The 21,770-nt window shown below is 44.1% G+C and overlaps 2 protein-coding genes across 3 annotated transcripts in view; both read left to right on the forward strand.

Annotated features, from left to right (window-relative positions):
- The first annotated feature begins 482 nt into the window (after window positions 1-482).
- Window positions 483-11,108, forward strand: LOC129857054 (protein DBF4 homolog A-like). Of its 2 annotated transcripts, XM_055924958.1 has the most exons (13): window positions 483-687; window positions 1,040-1,132; window positions 1,251-1,423; window positions 6,738-6,932; window positions 7,064-7,114; window positions 7,318-7,387; window positions 7,497-7,585; window positions 7,680-7,725; window positions 8,299-8,344; window positions 8,470-8,595; window positions 8,893-9,025; window positions 9,174-9,298; window positions 9,644-11,108. In XM_055924958.1, exons 1-13 carry the CDS (start codon window positions 648-650, stop codon window positions 10,551-10,553), a joined length of 2,097 nt encoding a protein of 698 aa, XP_055780933.1. In that variant the 5' UTR covers window positions 483-647; the 3' UTR covers window positions 10,554-11,108. The 2 variants fall into 2 exon arrangements, with proteins under 2 accessions (XP_055780933.1, XP_055780934.1); XM_055924959.1 differs by having other exon boundaries at window positions 483-1,132.
- Window positions 11,109-15,854: 4,746 nt separating this feature from the next.
- LOC129857058 (disintegrin and metalloproteinase domain-containing protein 22-like) overlaps window positions 15,855-21,770 on the forward strand; it is a 136,526-nt gene continuing 130,610 nt past the window's right edge. The window contains exons 1-3 of the mRNA XM_055924961.1: window positions 15,855-16,504; window positions 16,815-16,975; window positions 20,708-20,784. Coding sequence (XP_055780936.1) covers window positions 16,414-16,504; window positions 16,815-16,975; window positions 20,708-20,784 — 329 coding nt within the window. The 5' untranslated portion in view covers window positions 15,855-16,413. The remainder of the gene's footprint in view (window positions 16,505-16,814; window positions 16,976-20,707; window positions 20,785-21,770) is intronic.

Raw genomic sequence — 21,770 nt, forward strand, 5'->3', positions numbered from 1 at the left:
TGCTTGCTAGCTATATTGCAGGAACTAGAAGCTAGCTAACTTATTTATCTAGCTACTCTTCCACAGTGAACAGGTAGTCTTGCTCTTTGTCAGCGACGGAATCCAAACCAATCCCATTTTAAATGTGATGTCCCGGTATTCTTATAGCTCGTATCTGCGTACATGTGCTTCATGGGGCAATTCCACAATACATGGCTTCATTCAACTAGATAAAGTGAAATAAGAATAGCTAGTTTACCCAACATTACATTTGTAAAAGTATTTAGACTTTCAGCAGAGCACATTCTTGGCACAAGGAGATCCAGCAAATGGTTACAGCTACACTAGCTAACTAACTAAATACCTATAAATATGACAAATTCCAATTTCTCAATAAATTATTCGTTAAGGATAAAGTCATCAGTTACTTGCTTGATCAATTTTTACTTTTAAAAAAGCCTGAAAAAATATGTGGAAACATCGCATTCGAAAGCAATGATAACTTTCAGCAACAACACCCCCTTTTTTGGAATGACGGGACTTTTCGAAGCGGGAAAGAACATAGAACGTCTATGGCACAACAAAATATTATGGCAACAGTGTAATCTTAGCGGAACCAAAACAATTTAAAGATACTACTGAACTTTTGTGAAGATCAGTTGTAGCAAATGTCAATTTACGGAAATATATTGTTTTACAAGACCACAGGTATATATGAACTTTTAGCCAGTGAGTTAGCAAGCTAACGTTACTTATTAGCTAACGTTAGTTAGCTGGCAGATTCCACTCCCTGTAGTTTAAAAAACAGGCTGTAAAAACAAAGTTTAAATTGCCGTGGTACGGGTTTGTTGTTTGCTTGTGCTAGCTAGGGTCTGTTCGTTTTCTTTGAAGTCCTATTTTTCATTTTAAACTTCTCTAACTATGTCAATATTTACATTAACGTTACTCCTTAAACTTATTTTTGTTTTATTTTTAAAGCTAACGATTTTATGCAGTTTAGCTAGATAACGTTACAACGGTTAACGTTAGCATCCATTAACTCAGTTTGTAAACAACACAGGAGAATACAAGGATATTCTATTCTCCTCTCAAATTATATTGAATAAGATGAAATCTAGACGCACCCAAAAGTCTACAAAACCCCGTTTACAAGGTAAGGGATATTTTTTAACATGTAACTAGCGAACGTTATTACTACATTGTTGATGAGCCTTATCTTCAAGAAAGTTCGGTCAAAAATTTAAACTAACTGAAACGAGCTAATTTTTCAGGCCCCAAACTCGCTGATAAGGGGCACAAGTCAGCATCGAAGAGCCATGCCAAACCACCATGTGAATCTTATCCTGCCCCAAAAAAGCCTTTCACTGGGAAACTATTCTACTTAGATTTGCCATCAAACAGAAGAGCAGAGACATTAGAGAATGATATCAAACGGTTTGGAGGGGTAAGTGAATATTTGTTTACATCTGTTAGCATTTGACATAATGACAGACTGTAAAGTATTATAGCACATTGAATGTGGATGATACAGTTATCAGCTTGCCTGCCTTTAACAAAAGGGGATAATCATTCCTGAGCCAGCGAGATAGGGCATTCAAATTGACAGGTTGTGTGAATTGTTAATAAGGTGTTGTGTTGACATACTGCTGATCATTGACCATTTTGAAGAGAAATGACAACTTGCTGCCTTTCACAACAATGTGGCTACTGTCTACTTACTGTGGAGGAGAAGTGGCTTTCAGTCTTTTTTAATTAACATAACTCTTCTAGTGATTGCTTCTGTCTTGTTACCGGAGTTCTCTCTGGTTGACTCCTATTGATACAATATACATACAGTAAGTTATTGTCCATTTACATAGAAATTCATTTTGTGAAGTCAGCATATAAACACTACACTATAATACATGTAGTACGGAAAACATTGGAAAGTTAGTACTCAAGTCACACATATTTAAAGTCTGCGGCTTAACTGTCCGACCATGTGTAGGGCCTGCATCTGTCCTATGTTCCACTGTTCAGAAACCTGATAGCTGACACAATCAAGCACAACCTGCTCCTATTCTTGCTGAACAGTGGGGCCTATATCTCCTTCCGAAGTGCAGCAGCTCAAAACGTTGTGCAAGATTGTGCATGTGGGGTCCTCATAGAGGCCCTGAAGCCCCTTGCACTGCTGTCCGCTGTCATTTCTCTCTTTTCACCACCGTTTTAAATACAGTATTTGATTAACACTCTGGCCCAGGATGGAGCTTGTGTGTTCTCCCCCAAATCAAACTTTATTTGTCACGTGCGCCGAATACAACAGGTGTAGACCTTACAGTGAAATGCTTACTTACAGGTTCTAACCAATAGTGCAAAAAAGGTGTTAGGTGAACAATAGGTAAGTAAAGAAATAAAACAACAGTAAAAAGACAGGCTATATACAGTAGCGAGGCTATAAAAGTAGCGGGGCTACATACAGACACCGGTTAGTCAGGCTGATTGAGGTAGTATGTACATGTAGATATGGTTAAAGTGACTATGCATATATGATAAACAAAGAGTAGCACCAGTGTAAAAAGAGGTGTTGGGGGGGCACACAATGCAAATAGTCCGGGTAGCCATTTGATAACCAGTTCAGGAGTCTTATGGCTTGGGGGTAAAAACTGTTGAGAAGCCTTTTTGTCCTCGACTTGGCACTCCTGTACGGCTTGCCATGCGGTAATAGAGAGAACAGTCTATGACTGGGGTGGCTGGGGTCTTTGACAATTAGGGCCTTCCTCTGACACCGCCTGGTGTAGAGGTCCTGGATGGCAGGCAGCTTAGCCCCAGTGATGTACTGGGCCGTACGCACTACCCTCTGTAGTGCCTTGCGGTCAGAGGCCGAGCAATTGCCGTACCAGGCAGTGATGCAACCAGTTAGGATGCTCTCGGTGGTGCAGCTGTAGAACCTTTTGAGGATCTGAGGACCCATGCCAAATCTTTTCAGTTTCCTGAGGGGGAATAGGCTTTGTCGTGCCCTCTTCACGACTGTTTTGGTGTGTTTGGACCATTCTAGTTTGTTGTTGATGTGGACACCAAGGAACTTAAAGCTCTCAACTTGCTCCACTACAGCCCCGTCGATGAGAATGGGGGTGTGCTCGGTCCTCCTTTTCCTGTAGTCCACAATCATCTCCTTAGTCTTGGTTACGTTGAGGGATAGGTTGTTATTCTGGCACCACCCGGCCAGATCTCTGACCTCCTCCCTATAGGCTGTCTCATCGTTGTCGGTGATCAGGCGTACCACTGTTGTGTCGTCTGCAAACTTAATGAGGGTGTTGGAGTCGTGCCTAGCCATGCAGTCGTGGGTGAACAGGAAGTACAGGAGGGGACTGGGCACGCACCCCTGTGTAGCTCCAGTGTTGAGGATCAGCGTGGCAGATGTGTTGCTACCTACCCTCACCACCTGGGGCGGCCCATCAGGAAGTCCAGGATCCAGTTGCAGAGGGAGGTGTTTAGTCCCAGGATCCTTAGCTTAGTGATGAGCTTTGAGGGCACTATGGTGTTGAACGCTGATCTGTAGTCAACGAACAGCATTCTCACATAAGTGTTCCTTTTGTACAGGTGGGAAAGGGCAGTGTGGAGTGCAATAGAGATTGCATCATCTGTGGATCTGTTTGGACGGTATGCAAATTGGAGTGGGTCTAGGGTTTCTGGGATAATGGTGTTGATGTGAGCCATTACCAACCTTTCAAAGCACTTCATGGCTACGGACATGAGTGCTACGGGTCTGTGGTCATTTAGGCAGGTTGCCTTTGTGTTCTCGGGCACAGGGACTATGGTGGTCTGCTTGAAACATGTTGGTATTACAGACTCAGTCAGGGACATGTTGAAAATGTCAGTGAAGACACTTGCCACTTGGTCATCACATGCCCGGAGCCCACGTCCTGGAAATCCGTCTGGCCCCGCAGCCTTGTGTATGTTGACATGTTTAAAGGTCTTACTCACGTCGGCTACGGAGAGCGTGTTCACACAGTCGTCCGGAACAGCTGATGCTCTCATGCATGCCTTAGTGTTGTTTTCCTCGACCCAAGCATAGAAGTGATTTAGCTCGTCTGGTAGGCTTGTGTCACTGGGCAGCTCGCGGCTGTGCTTCGCTTTGTAGTCTAATAGTTTCAAAGCCCTGCCACATAAGATGAGCGTCGGAGCCGGTGTAGTATGATTCAATCTTAGCCCTGTATTGACGCTTTGCCGGATGGTTCGTCGCAGGGCATAGCAGGATTTCTTGTAAGCTTCTGGGTTAGTGTCCCGCACCTTGAAAGCGGCAGCTCTACCCTTTAGCTCATTGCGAATGTTGCCTGTAATCCATGGCTTCTGGTTGGGGTATGTACTAGAGGTCGACCGATTATGATTTTTCAACGCCGATACCGATTATTGGAGGACCAAAAAAAGCCGATACCGGTTATGCCAATTTTTTTATTTGTAATAATGACAATTACAACAATACTGAATTAACACTTATTTCAACTTAATATAATACATCAATAAAATAAATTTAGCCTCAAATAAATAATGAAACATTTTCTATTTGGTTGAAATAATGAAAAACAAAGTGTTGGAGAAGAAAGTAAAAGTGCAATATGTGCCATATAAGAAAGCTAACGTTTAAGTTCCTTGCTCAGAACATGAGAACATATGAAAGCTGGTGGTTCCTTTTAACATGAGTGTTCAATATTCCCAGGTAAGAAGTTTTAGGTTGTAGTTATTATAGTACTATTTCTCTCTACGATTTGTATTTCATATACCTTTGACTATTGGATGTTCTTATAGGCACTTTAGTATTGCCAGTGTAACAGTATAGCTTCCGTCCCTCTCCTCGCTCCTACCTGGGCTCGAACCAGGAACACATCGACAACAGCCACCCTCGAAGCAGCGTTTCCCATGCAGAGCAAAGGGAACAACCACTCCAAGTCTCAGAGCGAGTGACGTTTGAAACGCTATTAGCGTGCACCCTGCTAACTAGCTAGCCATTTCACATCGGTTACACCAGCCTATTCTCGGGAGTTGATAGGCTTGAAGTCATAAACAGCGCAATGCTTGAAGCATTGCGAAGAGCTGCTGGCAAAATGCACAAAAGTGCTGTTTGAATGAATGCTTACGAGCCTGCTGGTGCCTACCATTGCTCAGTCAGACTGCTCTATCAAATCATAGACTTAATTATAACATAATAACACAGAGAAATACGAGCCTTAGGTCATTAATATGGTCGAATCCGGAAACTATCATCTCGAAAACAAAACGTTTATTCTTTCAGAGAAATACGGAACCGTTCCGTATTTTATCTAACCAGTGGCATCCATAAGTCTAAATATTCCTGTTACATTGCACAACCTTCAATGTCATGTCATAATTACGTAAAATTCTGGCAAATTAGTTCGCAACGAGCCAGGCGGCCCAAACTGTTGCACGTACCCTGACTCAGCGGGCAATGAACGCAAGAGAAGTGACACAATTTCACCTGGTCAATATTGCCTGCTAACCTGGATTTGTTTTAGCTAAATATGCAGGTTTAAAAAATGTATACTTCTGTGTATTGATTTTAAGAAAGGCATTGATGTTTATGGTTAGGTACCGTACACGTTGGTGCAACGACAGTCCTTTTTTCGCGAATGCGCACCTCATCGATTATATGCAACGCAGGACACGCTAGATAAACTAGTAATATCATCAACCATGTGTAGTTAACTAGTGATTATGATTGATTGATTGATGGTTTTTTATAAGATAAGTTTAATGCTAGCTAGCAGCTTGGCTTCTTACTGCATTCGTGTAACAGGCAGGCTCCTCGTGGAGTGCAAAGTAAGGCAGGTGTGGTTAGAGCGTTGGACTAGTTAACCGTAAGGTTGCAAGATTGAATCCCCGAGCTGACAAGGTAAAAATCTGTCGTTCTGCCCCTGAACAAGGCTGTTAACCCACCATTCCTAGCCGTCATTGAAAATAAGAATGGGTTCTTAACTGATTTGTCTAGTTAAATAAAGGTCTCAACAACAAAAAAATGACGATTTCCGATTGTTAAGAAAACTTGAAATTGTCCCTAATTAATCGGCCATTCCGATTAATCGGTCGACCTCAAGTATGTACATACAGTCACTGGGGACGACGTCCTCGATGCACTTATTGATAAAGCCAGTGACTGACGTGGTGTACTCCTCAATGCCATCGGAAGAATCCCGGAACATGTTCCAGTCTGTGATAGCAAAACAGTCCTGTAGTTTAGCATCTGCTTCATCTGACCACTTTCTTATTGACCGAGTCACTGGTGCTTCCTGCTTTAATTTTAGCTTGTAAGCAGGAATCAGGAGGATAGAGTTGTGGTCAGATTTACCAAATGGAGGGCGAGGGAGAGCTTTGTACGCGTCTCTGTGTGTGGAGTACAGGTGATCATTTAACATGTTAATAGAAATTTGGTAGAACTGATTTAAGTTAATCTATATTAAAGTCTCCGCCCACTAGGAGCGCTGCTTCTGGGTGAGTGGTTTCCTGTTTGCTTATTTCCTTATACAGCTGACTGAGTGCGGTCTTAGTGCCAGCATCTGTCTGTGGTGGTAAATAAACAGCCACGAAAAGTATGGCTGAAAACTCTCTAGGCAAGTAGTGTGGCCTGCAATTTATCACAATATACTCTACTTCAGGCGAGCAAAATCTAGAGACTTCCTTAGTTTTCATGCACCAACTGTTGTTTACAAATATGCACAGACCGCCCCCTCTTGCGTCTGACCCTGTGTCTCTGTCCCCTCTCTCAGACGGTGGAGAAGTTCTTCAGCAAGGGGATCAAGTACCTGGTGTCTAATAAGAGAGAGGCCAGGTATGTGCATTGTCATGGCCGCGACTCACTTGTCCCAAGCCCTGACTCTGGGCACAGCTCCCCCCACCCTCGCCCCCGTCCTGGCAGCCACAGAGACAGCCTCAAAGGAAGCTCCCAGGGCCAGGCAGACATGGTGAGACAACTATTCCTCTCTGTGTCTGTCACTGGTATCTGTATCTCAGTGGGATCATTTTCCATGATATGCTGTATAACTGAAGCTATCCATATATATATTTATCCATCTCTCCCTATTTCTCTTGACAGGTGGTCATAAGCAGGGGCAAGTCTTTTGTGAAGAGAGTTGTAAAAGAGCAGGTTTGTTAAGATCCTCACTAATGAGTTTGGCAAGCTATTTCCAACCTAATGCTACATGTTACTTTTATTGTTTCCGACTGATAGGCGTCAGGAACTTCAGGAAAGTTTGCACTTTGGATCGAAATGTTTGTTCATACTTCAGGAGATACTTTGGATTTCAGTTCTTTGGTTAATTAAGATGTTTATTTGTTTTTACCCTGTAGGTGAGAATACAGGTCAACGAGATCCTGTCCAATGCTCTGGAGTGGGGAGTGAAAATCCTGTACATTGATGGTAACATGTCTATTCGTTTGTTTGATAAGAAATGTTGACATAATGCTTATTATGACAATGATACTTTCATATGTAAAAAAATATTTTCTTGAATTTCCTTAAATTCCAGATGTAATAGCTTATATGGAAAAGAAGAAAAGGAATGTTAAGTATACTGCTGAAAAGCCAACCGCAACCACAGCTGCTGTCAAGAAAAGTGTAAGTCATGTTTCTGGACTTATATTTTGACAGTTATTTCCTGGAATAACATATCACTTACATGAGTCTTGTGTGTTATTCCTTACTAATGTAGGCCAAAGCAGAACCTGCAGGAAATCCAGCCTTCCAGAAGTATAAGGGTAAATAATGTCCTGTTGCATGTGACTCTGTTGTCTGTTTACCGCTTCATCACTGTGTTATTGTTATAGAGAACTTCTAAAACCTTCTACGTATATCATCTCAGTAGATTAAGGTTGATGTTGGTTGTACAATAACACTGGTACTCACAGGAGGTTGGTGGCACCTTAATTGGGGAGGACGGGCTTGTGGTAATGGCTGGAGCAGAATCAGTGGAATGGTATCAAATACATTTTTTATTAGATTTATTTAACTAGGCAAGTCAGGTAAGAACAAATTCTTATTTACAATGATGGCCTACCCCGGATGACACTGGGCCAATTGTGCGCCGCCCTATGTGACTCACAAACACGGCCGGTTGTGATACAGCCTGGACTCGAAACAGGGTCTGCAGTGACGCCTCTAGCACTGAGATGCAGTGCCTTCGACCGCTGCGCCACTCGGGAGCCCATGTGTTGGATGCCATTCCATTTGCTCCGTCCAGCCGTTATTATGAGCCGTCCTCCTGTATATCATTATGAGAAGTTATTTGACCCAGACATAGTCTCTAATGCTTTGTTCTGTGTTTTGCTCAGGTGGAAGGATCCGTAAACCCTTTGTAAAGGTAGTGGACTCCAGCAGGTGGGTCTATAAAAGAGATGACAGACTCAGATGTCTGTAGTATTGACATATTAAGGCAATTCTTATTGTCATTTTGTTAGTGTTTGAGCATGTAATATAGCATCTATCTTATGTCTCTCTGCCAGACATTACCGTCCAATTTATCTGGCCATGCCGAACATGCCAGAGTTTAACCTAACGTCAGCTCCCCCCTGCAGTCCCTTCTATGTAGAGGACCAGGAACACTCTGGGAAGAGACCTAAAGAGCACGGGTATGGAGTCTCATTCACTAAACGCCTCACCTTTCTTAACCTTTCTTGTTGTGAACATAAAGAAAATCCACCAATTACAGAAGAAGCAGTGTGGCAGTATATTCCCCTGTCTTGGCATTTGTGTTTTACCTGATTCACCAAAACATCCAGATTTTCCTACTGTTGTTGATGGGGATTGCTACAACAGGAAACGGTTATGTATTGCTTAGCACCCTCCGGGACTAACTGCTAAGTCTTGGTTGCTAGGCAACTATATGTGATTGAACTCTGACCTGGCTATTACTTACTGACCTATAGGTGTCTCAGGAACCGAGGGGTGAGAGTATCAGCCAGTGAGGAGAGGGGGCAGGACCCGGCCAGGAGGAACAGGGAGAAGAAACGTGGAGGCTACTGCGAGTGCTGCACGCTCAAATACAACAACATCAAAGCTGTGAGTTAGAATACATCTGTTTAATGTATGTAAACACAGTTAACACGTGTTTATAACGAGAACCTAATCATGTACAAAAGGCCTTCTGTACTTGATGTAGTGGTAGCAGACGTTGTGGTAATGCTTGACTTGTGTCTGTATTCTGCAGCACCTGCAGAGTGAGCAACACACGGCTTTCTCCAGAAGTGATGAGTACCTGGTGGTGGACAGGCTCATCACCACACTGCCCTTCAACTTCAGTCACGTCAAAACAACACAAACTCCAACCACAAGGTGCAGTAGTCTTACATTTTTACATTTTAGTCATTTAGCAGGCGTTCTTATCCAGAGCGACTTACAGTAGTGAGTGCATACATTTTCTAAATTCCCCGTGGGAATGGAACCCACAACCCTGGCGTTGCAAGCAACATGCGCTACCAATTGTCCACACAGGAGCAAAATCTACCCAAATCAAAAGTAAACGCACATATATTGAATTCTGTTCAGTCACATATTTGTTAGGAAAACAAATGCAATGTTGTGTGAAACATTTTGCAGATTGCCAGTTTTTTTTTTTCACCCCTGATTTTCTATGTTGTGCTGATCACCACATCTCTAAGTTATTTTTTGTTCCCACAGGTCAAAGTACAGCATAACCTCCCTGTTGTGTGTTCCTGGACCCAGCATACAGAAGAAGGGAGGTGTGGAAACCAAAGAGCTGAAGGAGGGATTAATGTCCCTCTGGTCTACTACAGTGGAGCACCCTCTCTCCCAGAGTGTGGAAAAACCCTTGGAACAGCCTCGGAAGCGCAGCCGAGGAGCCCCTGTTCCCCACAGCACCCACGAGGGGGAGAAGAGGTGCTCTTACGTCCCAGACAGACCCCAGCCCAAGCACAGATCCCTGTCCTGCAAACAACGCTGCCAACAGGGATCCCCGCGCAAGCACCCCCAGAGGGCTGGGCTGAGTCAGACACCTGTGTCTAATGCAGAAATAGACCCTTCTACCCATGACTCTGTCGCCAACCCTAGACTTTCCCATCAGGGCCAGAGAACTCACACAGACAAAGATGGCCGCTCTTCATTTAGTGATACAGAGGATTTACAATGTGGCGATCCAGCTGGACGTGTGAATGTCCCTTCCAGTCAGCACGAGGTGGCAGGGCCTTCAGAACACCACAAGCTCAGAGCTTTAGAGGAGAGTGAACTGAGTCATGATACGTTGGCTGGGGATACTCTTCCCGGGAATACTGTGGGTGTTCTGGAGCTCGAGGCAGGTGACACGGAGACACACACCCCTCCTCCTGCCAGAACGTTACAGAGGAGGGTCAGGAATTACAGACGGAAGAGAAGGAAAGTTGAGACGCAGCAGACTGCTCAGGAGCAGGAAAAACCGAGCAATGTTCCCAGCAGCTCTCTGCTGAACCTCTGGCAGCTGTTCCACTCCAGTGAGGACATGGAGTGTGAGTTCAGAGGCTTTCCCAGCTGTTCAACTCCAGTGAGGACATGGAGTGTGAGTTCAGAGGCTTTCCCAGCTGTTCAACTCCAGTGAGGACATGGAGTGTGAGTTCAGAGGCTTTCCCAGCTGTTCAACTCCAGTGAGGACATGGAGTGTGAGTTCAGAGGCTTTCCCAGCTGTTCAACTCCAGTGAGGACATAGACTGGGAGTTCCAGGCCTTCCCCAGCTAGAGGAGAGTGGGGGGGGGGGGGGTTGGGTGACCCAGAATCTTCCCAATATGAGCACTAACTTGTTACGGACTCACTGTATGAACTTATTGTATGACAGTTTCATTGAGTGACATAGCAGATCTATATGGGAACCCATTGACTGTGGCTCTTTAAACCTATTACTTCTATAAAGGGAATAGTTCCTTTCAGGTTGGGAGGGTGGTGGCGCAACACTGTTGTGTTGATTTAACCATGGCAGCTTTTAGTCTACCTGGCTTTTTTACCATGACTAATTTTATCTGGAGAACAGGCTGGAGCACTATCCTCAGTCCTGTACAACGCCTGCATGTGTTCTGGTGTCCAGAGGAACTGCATGGTTGTGTTTTTGGTATGTGGTATTGTACATTTAAAAAAATGAATAAAAAGGGATACAACCGAAGGTCTTCTATTGAATTGTCATTACATTTCCGTACCTATTGTATAGGTGAAAAAGGTATCTACGTGATGTCTGTTTGATAAATGAAAGACTACCTAAACCGCTCTGACATGTCTGTGATCAGTTGAATGAGCACATTCTCATAGATAAGAGTACATAGCTCTGACCCTGGACATGCTGTGTTACACAAAGGAGAGGTCTCCCTCAAGGCTAACTTGTCATAAAGCACATCGTCCTCTTACACAGCCACCAACACAGAGAGACTGAGACAAGGCGAGAGGGATTGCTTCCTCTTTCCCTCCATAACAGTAATAAAGAAGTATTTGCACTTTCTCATGTACTGAATGCGTCTAGAATTCCCATCAGCATAACTGAAGGAGAATTGCATCGGTTTTCCTTATTTGTGTGCCTGTATTTAGCATAGTGCTCTTGTTATCCCTCATTTCTTTAAAATGAATGCACTGGGGTCAGATGGGAGTTGCTATGTGGCGCTGGTGATTAGTGACTGAATAGGAGATACAATTTAAACTTGCCGTCTGGGCTGTAAACAGGCAGGGCCGTGTACAGACCTTTCGGGGGGGTGCATGTGCTCCCGCCCCCAAAAAGAAAAATATGCACTGCGGTTACAGACTCATTAAGCAAAAATTACAAGAGAGAAAAGCAGCACAATCTGATGAGTAAAGTACACACAATTTCAGAAAGCGCGTTCCGTTTCCACCAGCAATCACTTTGGAGGGCAGCCTGCTTACAAATTGCTTGATGCCAGCCGGGTAGCCCTGTTCTGCCTCACAAATATCGTAATGCATTTGCCAGAATATGTTACATCTTCATCCCATAATGTTGAAGTCATAATATCGATGTTACAGCTTCTTTAGACATAGGCCAAGTTTGGGTGGCTACTGGCAATATCTGAAATAAGACCACATCACCAGGTAGCCTGTTGTTCTGGCAATGATGAGTCAGTAGTTGATTGCTAAACTGTATTTTATATGGATAATTAACGTAGGCCTACACTGTTTTTGCCAGGCAATACTGTCTTTCTGGCCACTAATCTGGATAGGTTAGGGCTATTTGGAATCCTTGGGACATCCCTACCCTAAACCTAAGCTTAGTTTAACCCATACCACCTTTGCCCAACAATGCTGATGACTGGTCATTGGCAATGGAGTGTATTCATGAATGCCAAGGGAAGCCAGGCTTCCCCCCCAAAAATTACCAAGGAACAAATAAAAAAACGAAATAATTTATATTTCGTCTCTGTGTTTCATAATTTTCCTTTAATTCGTAATAGGTTGACTGTATCTCACAGGAGAAAGCATCTGAGAGAGCGAAACAGCACCCCTCTGTCTCCATGTGTAGGACAACTATCTGATTCTGTCTGGTCCAAATGAGGATGACATTGTTGCCGCCGAAGCATTGAAGGCAAGGGAAGCCAATGAGCATTTATTTTTTTTATTTTTTATTTAACCTTTATTTAACCTGTCAGGCCTTCCTTGTCAGAACAAGTATATCAGCATTGAGCTAAACTGAGCAAGCTCAATTGAATGGTACTGGCGCACCAAAAAAAAAGTGTCGAGGGAAGCCAGCTTGGATTTTGGCTTCACTACTATCAAATCCCATTGAGAGCATATATCATTGACAGAAAAACTTGAATTGTTGCATCTCGTTGTTGTGTTGTCCTCCAGTGGCTAGCTAGCCAGCTAGCTAAAATTGGCACTTTCCTAAATTAGCCATGGATGGATATAGGGATTTGGAGTTGTGGTTCTCTGTACTTTACAATGATTATAACGGCGATTCTGATCCAACCATTAATTTATACATTGTTGTGCCCCTGGCCTGAGAAGATGGAAGTTCAATTTGTAGCTAGATGTAGAACACTAATGTTAAATAGCTAACGTTGCCCATGAATTAAAGTTAGGCTAGCTAGCAAGCATTTTAGCCAGGTAGCCCAGGACACCAAAAGATAAAAGCGTGTACTGTATGACAGAGTGATAGACCATTTCGTCAACATGAAAGAGAGGATGGCATTGGCGTTTCTCTACAAGTAGAGTGAGTCAACATGTTTTTCTACTTGCATGAAAGAGCACGCACACGCATAAAATCAGAACCTTGGACTGCCACATATTTAGCCTATGTTGATTGGACTAAATCGTTTTTGGTATCTTTTAGTTGTCACTGTATTAGACTAAGCAAAGGTGATTTGATGATGTTGAAGTTGAAATGGTGCTGGAATATTGGAGGCTTCCCCAATGATTTTACCCATGCAACGCTGCTGGTCATTGGTCAACAATCAAGACGCACACATTTTTGGTTCGGAAGAATAAGTGCTAATTCAGTGGGTTTAGAACAATTACATATTTATAGTATTTTTTTTAACACATTTTGGGGGGAAATTATACCACCATGGAAAAGGGCACTGGAGACTGGAAGGGGCATGTGCTCTGCACAGGTAGAGCCCTATCTGTGCACATGCCTGAACAGAGGCAAGGATTATTTGCTGACAATGAGCAATCAATAGGTAAAGAGAGCAGGTGGAAGTAATGTTGAGGAGGATAGGGGGCTAGCTATACAATGCATTTGGAATCTATTCAGACCCATTGACTTTTTTCACATTTTGTTAAGTTACATCCTTATTCTAAAATGTATTAAATTGTTTTTTCCCCTCAATCTACACACAATACTCCATAATGACAAAGCAAAAACAGCATTTTTGCAAATGTATTTTTTTTAAAGTATTCAGACCCTTTACTCAGTACTTTGTTGAAGCACCTTTGGCAGCAAATACAGCCTTGAGTCTTCTTGGGTATGACGCTACAAACTTGGCACACCTGTATTTGGGGAGTTTCTCCCATTCTTCTCTGCAGATCCTCTCAAGCTCTGTCAGGTTGAATGGGGAGCGTCGCTGCACAGCTATTTTCAGGTCTCTCCAGAGATGTTCGATCGGGTTCAAGTCCAGGCTCTGTTTGGGCCACTCAAGGACATTCAGAGACTTGTCCCGAAGCCACTCATGCGTTGTCTTGGCTGTGTGCTTAGGGTTGTTGTTCTGTTGTAAGGTGAACCTTCGACCCAGTCTGAGGTCATAAGCGCTCTGGAGCAGGTTTTCATCAAGGATCTCTCTGTAATTTTCTACGTTAATCGTTCCCTCGATCCTGACTAGTCAGGCCAAAGAGTTCAATCCTGGTTTCATCAGAGCAGAGAATCTTGTTTCTCATGGTCGGAGAGTCCTTTAGGTGCCTTTTGGAATACTCCAAGCGGGCTGTGTGCTTTTCACTACGGAATGGCTTCTGTTTGGCCACTACCATAAAGGCCTGATTTGGTGGAGTGCTGCAGAGATAGTTGTCCTTCTGGAAAGTTTTCCCATCTCCACAGAGGAACTCTGGAGCTCTGTCAGTGACAGAGATTAATCTGTCGCTGCACCTCCCTTCTCCCACGATTGCTCAGTTTGGCCGGGTGGCCAGCTCAAGGAAGAGTCTTGGTGGTTCCAAACTTCTTCCATTTAAGAATGATGTAGGCCACTGTGTTCTTGGGGACCTTTTTTATTTATTATTTTTTTATTTTTTTAGCACCTTTTCTCCCCAATTTTTCGTGGTATCCAATCGCTAGTAATTACTATCTTGTCTCATCGCTACAACTCCCGTACGGGCTCGGGAGAGACGAAGGTCGAAAGCCACGCGTCCTCCGAAGCACAACCCAACCAAGCCGCACTGCTTCTTAACACAGCGTGCCTCCAACCCGGAAGCCAGCTGCACCAATGTGTCGGAGGAAACACCGTGCACCTGGCCCCCTTGGTTAGCGAGCACTGCGCCTGGCCCGCCACAGGAGTCGCTGGAGCGCGATGAGACAAGGATATCCCTACCGGCCAAACCCTCCCTAACCCGGATGACGCTAGCCCAATTGTGTGTCGCCCCACGGACCTCCCGGCGGCCGGCTGCGACAGAGCCTGGGCGCGAACCCAGAGACTCTGGTGGCGCAGCTAGCACTGTGCCCTAGACCGCTGCGCCACCCGGGAGGCCCCTTGGGGACCTTTTTTAAATGTATTTTTATTTAACTAGGTAAGTCCGTTAAGAACAAATCTCTAATTTACAGTGATGACCTACGACGCTGGGCCAATTGTACCCCACCCTATGCAACCTATGGGACTCCCAATCACGGCCGGATGTGATACAGTCTGGAATCGAACCAGGGACTGTAGTGATGCCTCTTGCACTGTATTCCCCTGGGTTGTAGAATCATCTTGAATAAAAATATCAATTGGCCTAGAGGTTTTTTTGGGGGACCAAATATGTCACTTGTGAATGTTATTAGCTCTGGATTGCTCCTAGAATGCGCTATAGGCCTAAAGGGGTTTAATACATTATCAAATTGTGATGATTTCTGGTGTATGTGTATGCTTGTAGGGGACCTGCTTACAGTAGTTTACTGCTTACAGTAGTTTATCCATGGCAAAACACAATGCGCAACATCAGGAAGTAGCATTAGCCACACCAGCATGGTAGTGGAAAATTGTGTTTTATTCAAATAGTACTTATATTTTCATGTTTTTTTAGACTGAAGGGCAATTAAACCGATTTTAGGAGGAAACTGATGCCTTTGCAGCCTGAACGGAGGATGTTTTATGTATGAGCCGGTCGCAGGGGGAGACCAGTGTATAAACGGCTGGGCACATTACAGGTGGACGCAGATGACGTAAGAGGAATAATATCGTCATCTGGCTGTGGGATGGGCTAATTATACAGCAACTGAGAATATAGTCTAGAAAGAGCAAAATGGGCTGTTATTACACAACATAGCAGTATTACAGATTGTTTATCTTGACCGTGCCCTTCAGTGATTGTGCCCTTCTATGATTATGCGCAGAAGCGGTCAGAAGGTAGTCTAGATCTGTATGGAGATGGAGCGTGCACACTACAGTTCCCGACATCCTATCTCGGCAATCGCTGTTCTCCTCGCATGTTTACGCATGAGGCGCTTCTGCAGTGAGCTACTGGATATTGATGTGCTTTAATGTGTCCCCTCTCCTCCCTTCCTCTTACCTCTCCTCCCTCTCCGCTCTGTGTCCCATAGAGACTCAGCGCGCTAAGATGCACTTGGCGTAGAAACAGCAGCGTGAGCGTCTCAATGCAGGGGCAGCAAGAGCACCCCGATGGCCACCAGCACAAGAGACTGCGCTAAGCAGACGACCAGCGCGCACTTTCATCTGTGCTTCTCAACCCCGAACCTCCTCTAGCGAAGAGAGAGGTGCCCAAATCCGTTTTAGGATATCGCGTTTTTTTTGTCCCTCTTTCTCTCCATTGATAAAGAAGAACTGATGACGATGTATCGGCGATGGTGGATTTCCCTTTTGTGCGTCTATGGACTGATGTGCATCGTTCATTCCAGCAATCATATGCCTCGAAATGGTAATGTATTTATGACAACAAATATTGCGATGTATTTTATTGGAATAGATCCGAATAGCAACAGCATCACATTCCATGTTATTATGCTGCCAGAGAGGGAGCCTGAATCCCCAACGTAAACAACCTCTAAAATATGCATTTAATATAACCGTATGAAAGGGAATCTGTCACTATTTGAGGGAAGATATTCCAAAACCATTGCAGTGCTATTTCACATTGATGTATGTTTTGGTATAGGCGCTTGTAGCTGTGTTTTTTGCGCCAGGATGGCTATCGCAGTCTTAAACATCATTGTTTCCTCCCTGTGCAGGAGACGCCTTGTCGCAGGCGAAGGCTGTTCGTGATGCGAGCAGGTTCGCGGAGAAGGAGGACACGGTCCCGCTCCGTCTGCTCTACAGCATGCACAACCACAGTCAAATCTCCCACGATGTCATCAGCACCAGGACTAGAGCCAGTTCCAGCCCCACACAGGTAGCCTACACAGTGGTGGTGTTATTTATTATGGTGACGGTGGCGATGGAGCTCTGCTATGTGCAGAGACAAATGCCTTTGGTACGCGTTGCTATTGGAGACATCCCGCTATTCTCATGTTGTTTATGTTTTTGTTGAATCATCTCCTTTTTACGCATTTCACAGATAATTCGGCAAGATCATATTTTCACCTATAACAAGCTAGTTCTTTTGACTAGTGGTCTATGTACAGAAATATAGGCTATTCATTTTCGCCACATTTAAAAGCGTAGGCAGTGTCTTTTCATTGAGCAAAATAAAGCTAGCCTGGTGGTGTATTGTGGGGTTTTATATGCACATACATACACAAAAGACAGGCTCAGGCCTGATCAGCAAAAGAGCCCATGCATGAAACACATGGGGATAAAGCCTATGCATTAGAATGAATAGACAAATAGGCCTGTAACATCCATATATGTTTAATACATGTCAAATATTTTGTTTTCGTTATATAGTAAGAGAGGTTCTCATTATTATAAAAGTGAGCGGACCTGACACAATATCATCAGAATCTATTGAATAATGATTGGTTTTTGCCCTTACAATGGATTTGCCCGTAACCCACATGGCCCTATATCTGAGACACTGCTTCTTGGATGGTTAAAGAGAGTCTGCTCTCTATCTGGTTGGCATCCTTTACAGTTCACTGTCTGTGTGGTTGCTTTGGCTATTCAATTATCTGTTTGGTATGAAGACCTAGTCTGGATACTGAGATACAATCGTAAGGCTCTCTACCTCTGAAATGTACACGTTATAAACATCATCAGATTTCTATTCCACTATTCCTTCCTTTTATCTAAAATCTAGTTGTGTTATTATATTAAAGTCCCAGTGCAGTCAACACATGTGATTTGTCTGTGTTTAAATATATTTCCACACATGCAGTTGGAATAATACTGTGAAAATGATGATAGTGCCCTTTTAGTGTAAGAGCTGTTTGAAAAGACCGCCTGAAATTTCAGCCTGAGCAGAGGGACATCGAGAGCACAGGCACAAGGGCAGACACTTTCATTACAGGAATCATGAGGATAATGCACTTTATAGTTTGACCAAACCATGGTTTTAGTCGCCCCAAAAATAGGACGTTTTGAGTGAGGTGACAATGTAGAATGTGCTCTTTCTCCGTTTATATGCACCCTTTCAGTTTGTTTACTAGTATAATGACAAGTTCAGAGCAGTTCCCTTTGCTCATACTGCGTTTGACTTTGAATGTGAGTTAACATGACCTCAGCTCAGCCTATCAGAAAACCAGGCAGGCCCATCTTGGTAGGGGGGCCGGCCATTGCCCACTGATCAGCCAAAGGCTCATTATAGAGTAGAATAATGGAAAAATTGCGCGAAAACCATCTGTCATTTGCCAAATGGCCAATCTGCCCCTGGACGCTAACCTATTATGGGTTTATAGTTCCAGAGGCTATGCTAGGCTAAAGGCTAGCCTGCACGGGGCTCCCACAGGGTCAGGTAAAGGGCTGCAGATTATGGCAGGCAGGGAAGGTGTTAACCCTTTGTCTCTCACTCCAAGGTAGAGAGAACCAGGCTAGCCATGATAACCAAGCTAATTGGACACATCTGTCATTGGCTTCAACATTGTTTATATGACCTCACTGGTGTTCTATATGTTGAGCTCTAATAAGGAACATGAGCGTACGTCATTAGAACTGTTAACTTGGGACTGGAACATGTGTGCCAGATACTGATAAACTGAATTGGCTTCATTTGTCTTCAAAATAAGATTCTTGTGCCGCCTAAAAGAAAGTTCTTGGGGGAAACACTGCCTCATCTTTTTGCCACTATTTAAAGCACAACTGCATCAGGTGTCTCCAGGTGAAATTTTACTGCCCCACAAAGAGAGAGAGAAAGAGAGAGAGATATGAGGAATCTTCATTTGATCTGATCAGTCGTTGAGTTTCTTGTCATCCCCAGAGAGAGTTTTAAATTAACCTCAAATCAGCCACTTCGTCACACAGCCTGCATTCTCAGCATCCTATTGTCTGATTCTGCTCTGATTTCGGCTGTTTTTAGCTCGGTATCATAACATCTGAAAGGAACCTGTCAAATCATTCTTAAAGTATGACACACAAAAATAACTATTTATAGACTTGCGTTGAGTCTACTATTTTCAGTTAAAGGCGTACCTACTGTACACATTTTTAAAAGAGGAGCTTTGAGAAGAGCTCAGCTGAGTCCTGTTTAAGCGTTTCTGTGGAAGAAAAGCACTTATAGTCATGGGCCCATAGCCATCAGTGGAGTCTGCTGTTTGTTTGTGTGTGTGTGTGTGTGTGTGTGTGTGTGTGTGTGTGTGTGTGTGTGTGTGTGTGTGTGTGTGTGTGTGTGTGTGTGTGTGTGTGTGTGTGTGTGTGTGTGTGTGTGTGTGTGTGTGTGTGTGTATGGCTGTCTGTGTTGTAGTAGGATAACAGCCCTCCCTGGTAGGCCCCTAGCTCCATCAGTGGTCCTGCTATGATGCACTAATCAATGAAACAGGAGTCGCTGATGGTCTCGGTGCCTCGGCTCGGCCCAGTCAAACTGGGAAATCTGGTCCAGGAGAACACAATTACTGGTACCACTTCATGTGGATTCAATTTGCTTAATTTGATTTTAAAGTGTGCCCTGAAAAAGAATCACATACTCGCGTACCGTTATATGCTTGTGCGTACACACACACACACACACACACACACACACACACACACACACACACACACACACACACACACACACACACACACACACACACACACACACACACACACACACACACACACACACACACACACACACATAGTAACAATAGTGTCTGTGGCCACAGGGGACCCCGAGGTTTAAGGTCATCCTTGGGTGAAGATTGCGGCATTTCATACTCACACACACACACTCCCTTGGTTTTAATGCAGCGTCCGGATGGACTCAGGCCCGTGGGCCATGCCTGGGGGAGGGGTTAGTCCTGTATTAGACTAGCTGGGGACTCCCTCAGAGTTACACAGGAACAATAGTGGTAAGTCCTCGTTGCCCCTGGGGCCTGTAATAGACCACGCGCCATATGTGCCCAGAGCTAGGGATGTATTAGACCTTCCCCCTCAACCCAATCAATAATTTCTGCATGAACCAGCAGGGAGGGTGGGTGGGTGGATGTGTGTGTGAGTACAGGGGGAGGTGGGAGGATGTGAGTACAGGAGGAGGTGGGAGGGTGTGAGTTACACAGATTTGCATGGTTAATTTCACCGATGTCTCTCAGAATGTCTGGGTCTAGTTCAGCTTCCATCACAGCTCCCCTGCCTCTCAGAATGTCTGGGTCTGGTTCAGCTTCCATCACAGCTCCCCTGTCTCTCAGAATGTCTGGGTCTAGTTCAGCTTCCATCACAGCTCCCCTGTCTCTCAGAATGTCTGGGTCTGGTTCAGCTTCCATCACAGCTCCCCTGTCTCTCAGAATGTCTGGGTCTAGTTCAGCTTCCATCACAGCTCCCCTGTCTCTCAGAATGTCTGGGTCTGGTTCAGCTTCCATCACAGCTCCCCTGTCTCTCAGAATGTCTGGGTCTAGTTCAGCTTCCATCACAGCTCCCCTGTCTCTCAGAATGTATTCCTTTCCTTAAAGTTTATGTACAGTATGTATATTGTTAGTTGTTTTGTAAAAGCTTTTTCAGCACTCAATGGAATAGAGATGATTGTACAATGTTTCTGATTTTTTTTTATTCACAGGGGAACCACGTGGCCCAAGCCAGCTTCCAGGTGGACGCGTTTGGTGAGCAGTTCATCTTGGATGTTGAACTGAACCAGTGAGTATAACCTTTGACCTATCACCAACATTCTCGAAATCTACTGCGATAAATCCCCTTTCTCTCTATGTCATGATTTCTGCATGTGATTGTAAAATAGCCAGTAGTACTAGACGGTATTTTGTATGATTAAAGGAATTCTCCGTTACTTTTGTATACTTATTAGCAAGTAGTTCTGAAAGTAGCACCCATGAGCCAAAAGTGGTCCCCGAAAATAGTGTACTACATCACATATGTGCAGATACTGTATGTGCACCACGTCATTGCTCTCTCTTTCACTCTGCTGTGTGTGATTCTTGCTAGCTGTCACTCAAATTACGAGGGGCTGAATCTCATTGGCTGGAACTCAAATTGTTGGGGGTCTGGCCCATGCGGGGGAAATATAGGGGAAATGGCGCAGCACAGCTTCCAGAAAATAGTCACTTTCAAACGAGCAGTTTCGTGCCTAGTTGAGGTAAGACAGTAATTCCGATCATAGATTATGCATGGGTGAACTACATATTGACACATCCAGGCCAAAGCGGGAGGTTTCAAAAATATTTACTAGTCGCCAAAGTACCGGAGCATGTCTTTAAGAGCTGTTTAATTAGTCCCTAATGTCTTCCTCGCGAAGCTTTGATCTGGGAAAACCTGTTAGTGGCAGTGCTGTAGGCCTATCATTGATTATGAATACTTGGTTGGTAATACTGCTTATAGGCTGCTTATTCACGCGGCAACGATAGTTTATAAGCCGTTCATAAGCAGGTTATAAGCTGTTCATAAGCAGGTTATACGCCGTTATTATGCAGGTTATAAGCCGTTCATAAGCAGGCTTTCAAATTAGGTCTTAAAGGGATACTGCAAGATTCTAGCAGTTGTCATTGCGCACAGAATAAAGGAAGTTAAGAGGTAGTTTCGCGAGCCTGTGCTAATTAGTGTTAGAGCAATGTTTGGAAGTCTACAGGTACGGTAGCATGTCCTTCATAGTGCATGCAGAGACATTAAAA

This window comes from Salvelinus fontinalis, chromosome 6 (genome assembly GCF_029448725.1).
Source record: "Salvelinus fontinalis isolate EN_2023a chromosome 6, ASM2944872v1, whole genome shotgun sequence".
NCBI lineage: Eukaryota > Metazoa > Chordata > Actinopteri > Salmoniformes > Salmonidae > Salvelinus > Salvelinus fontinalis.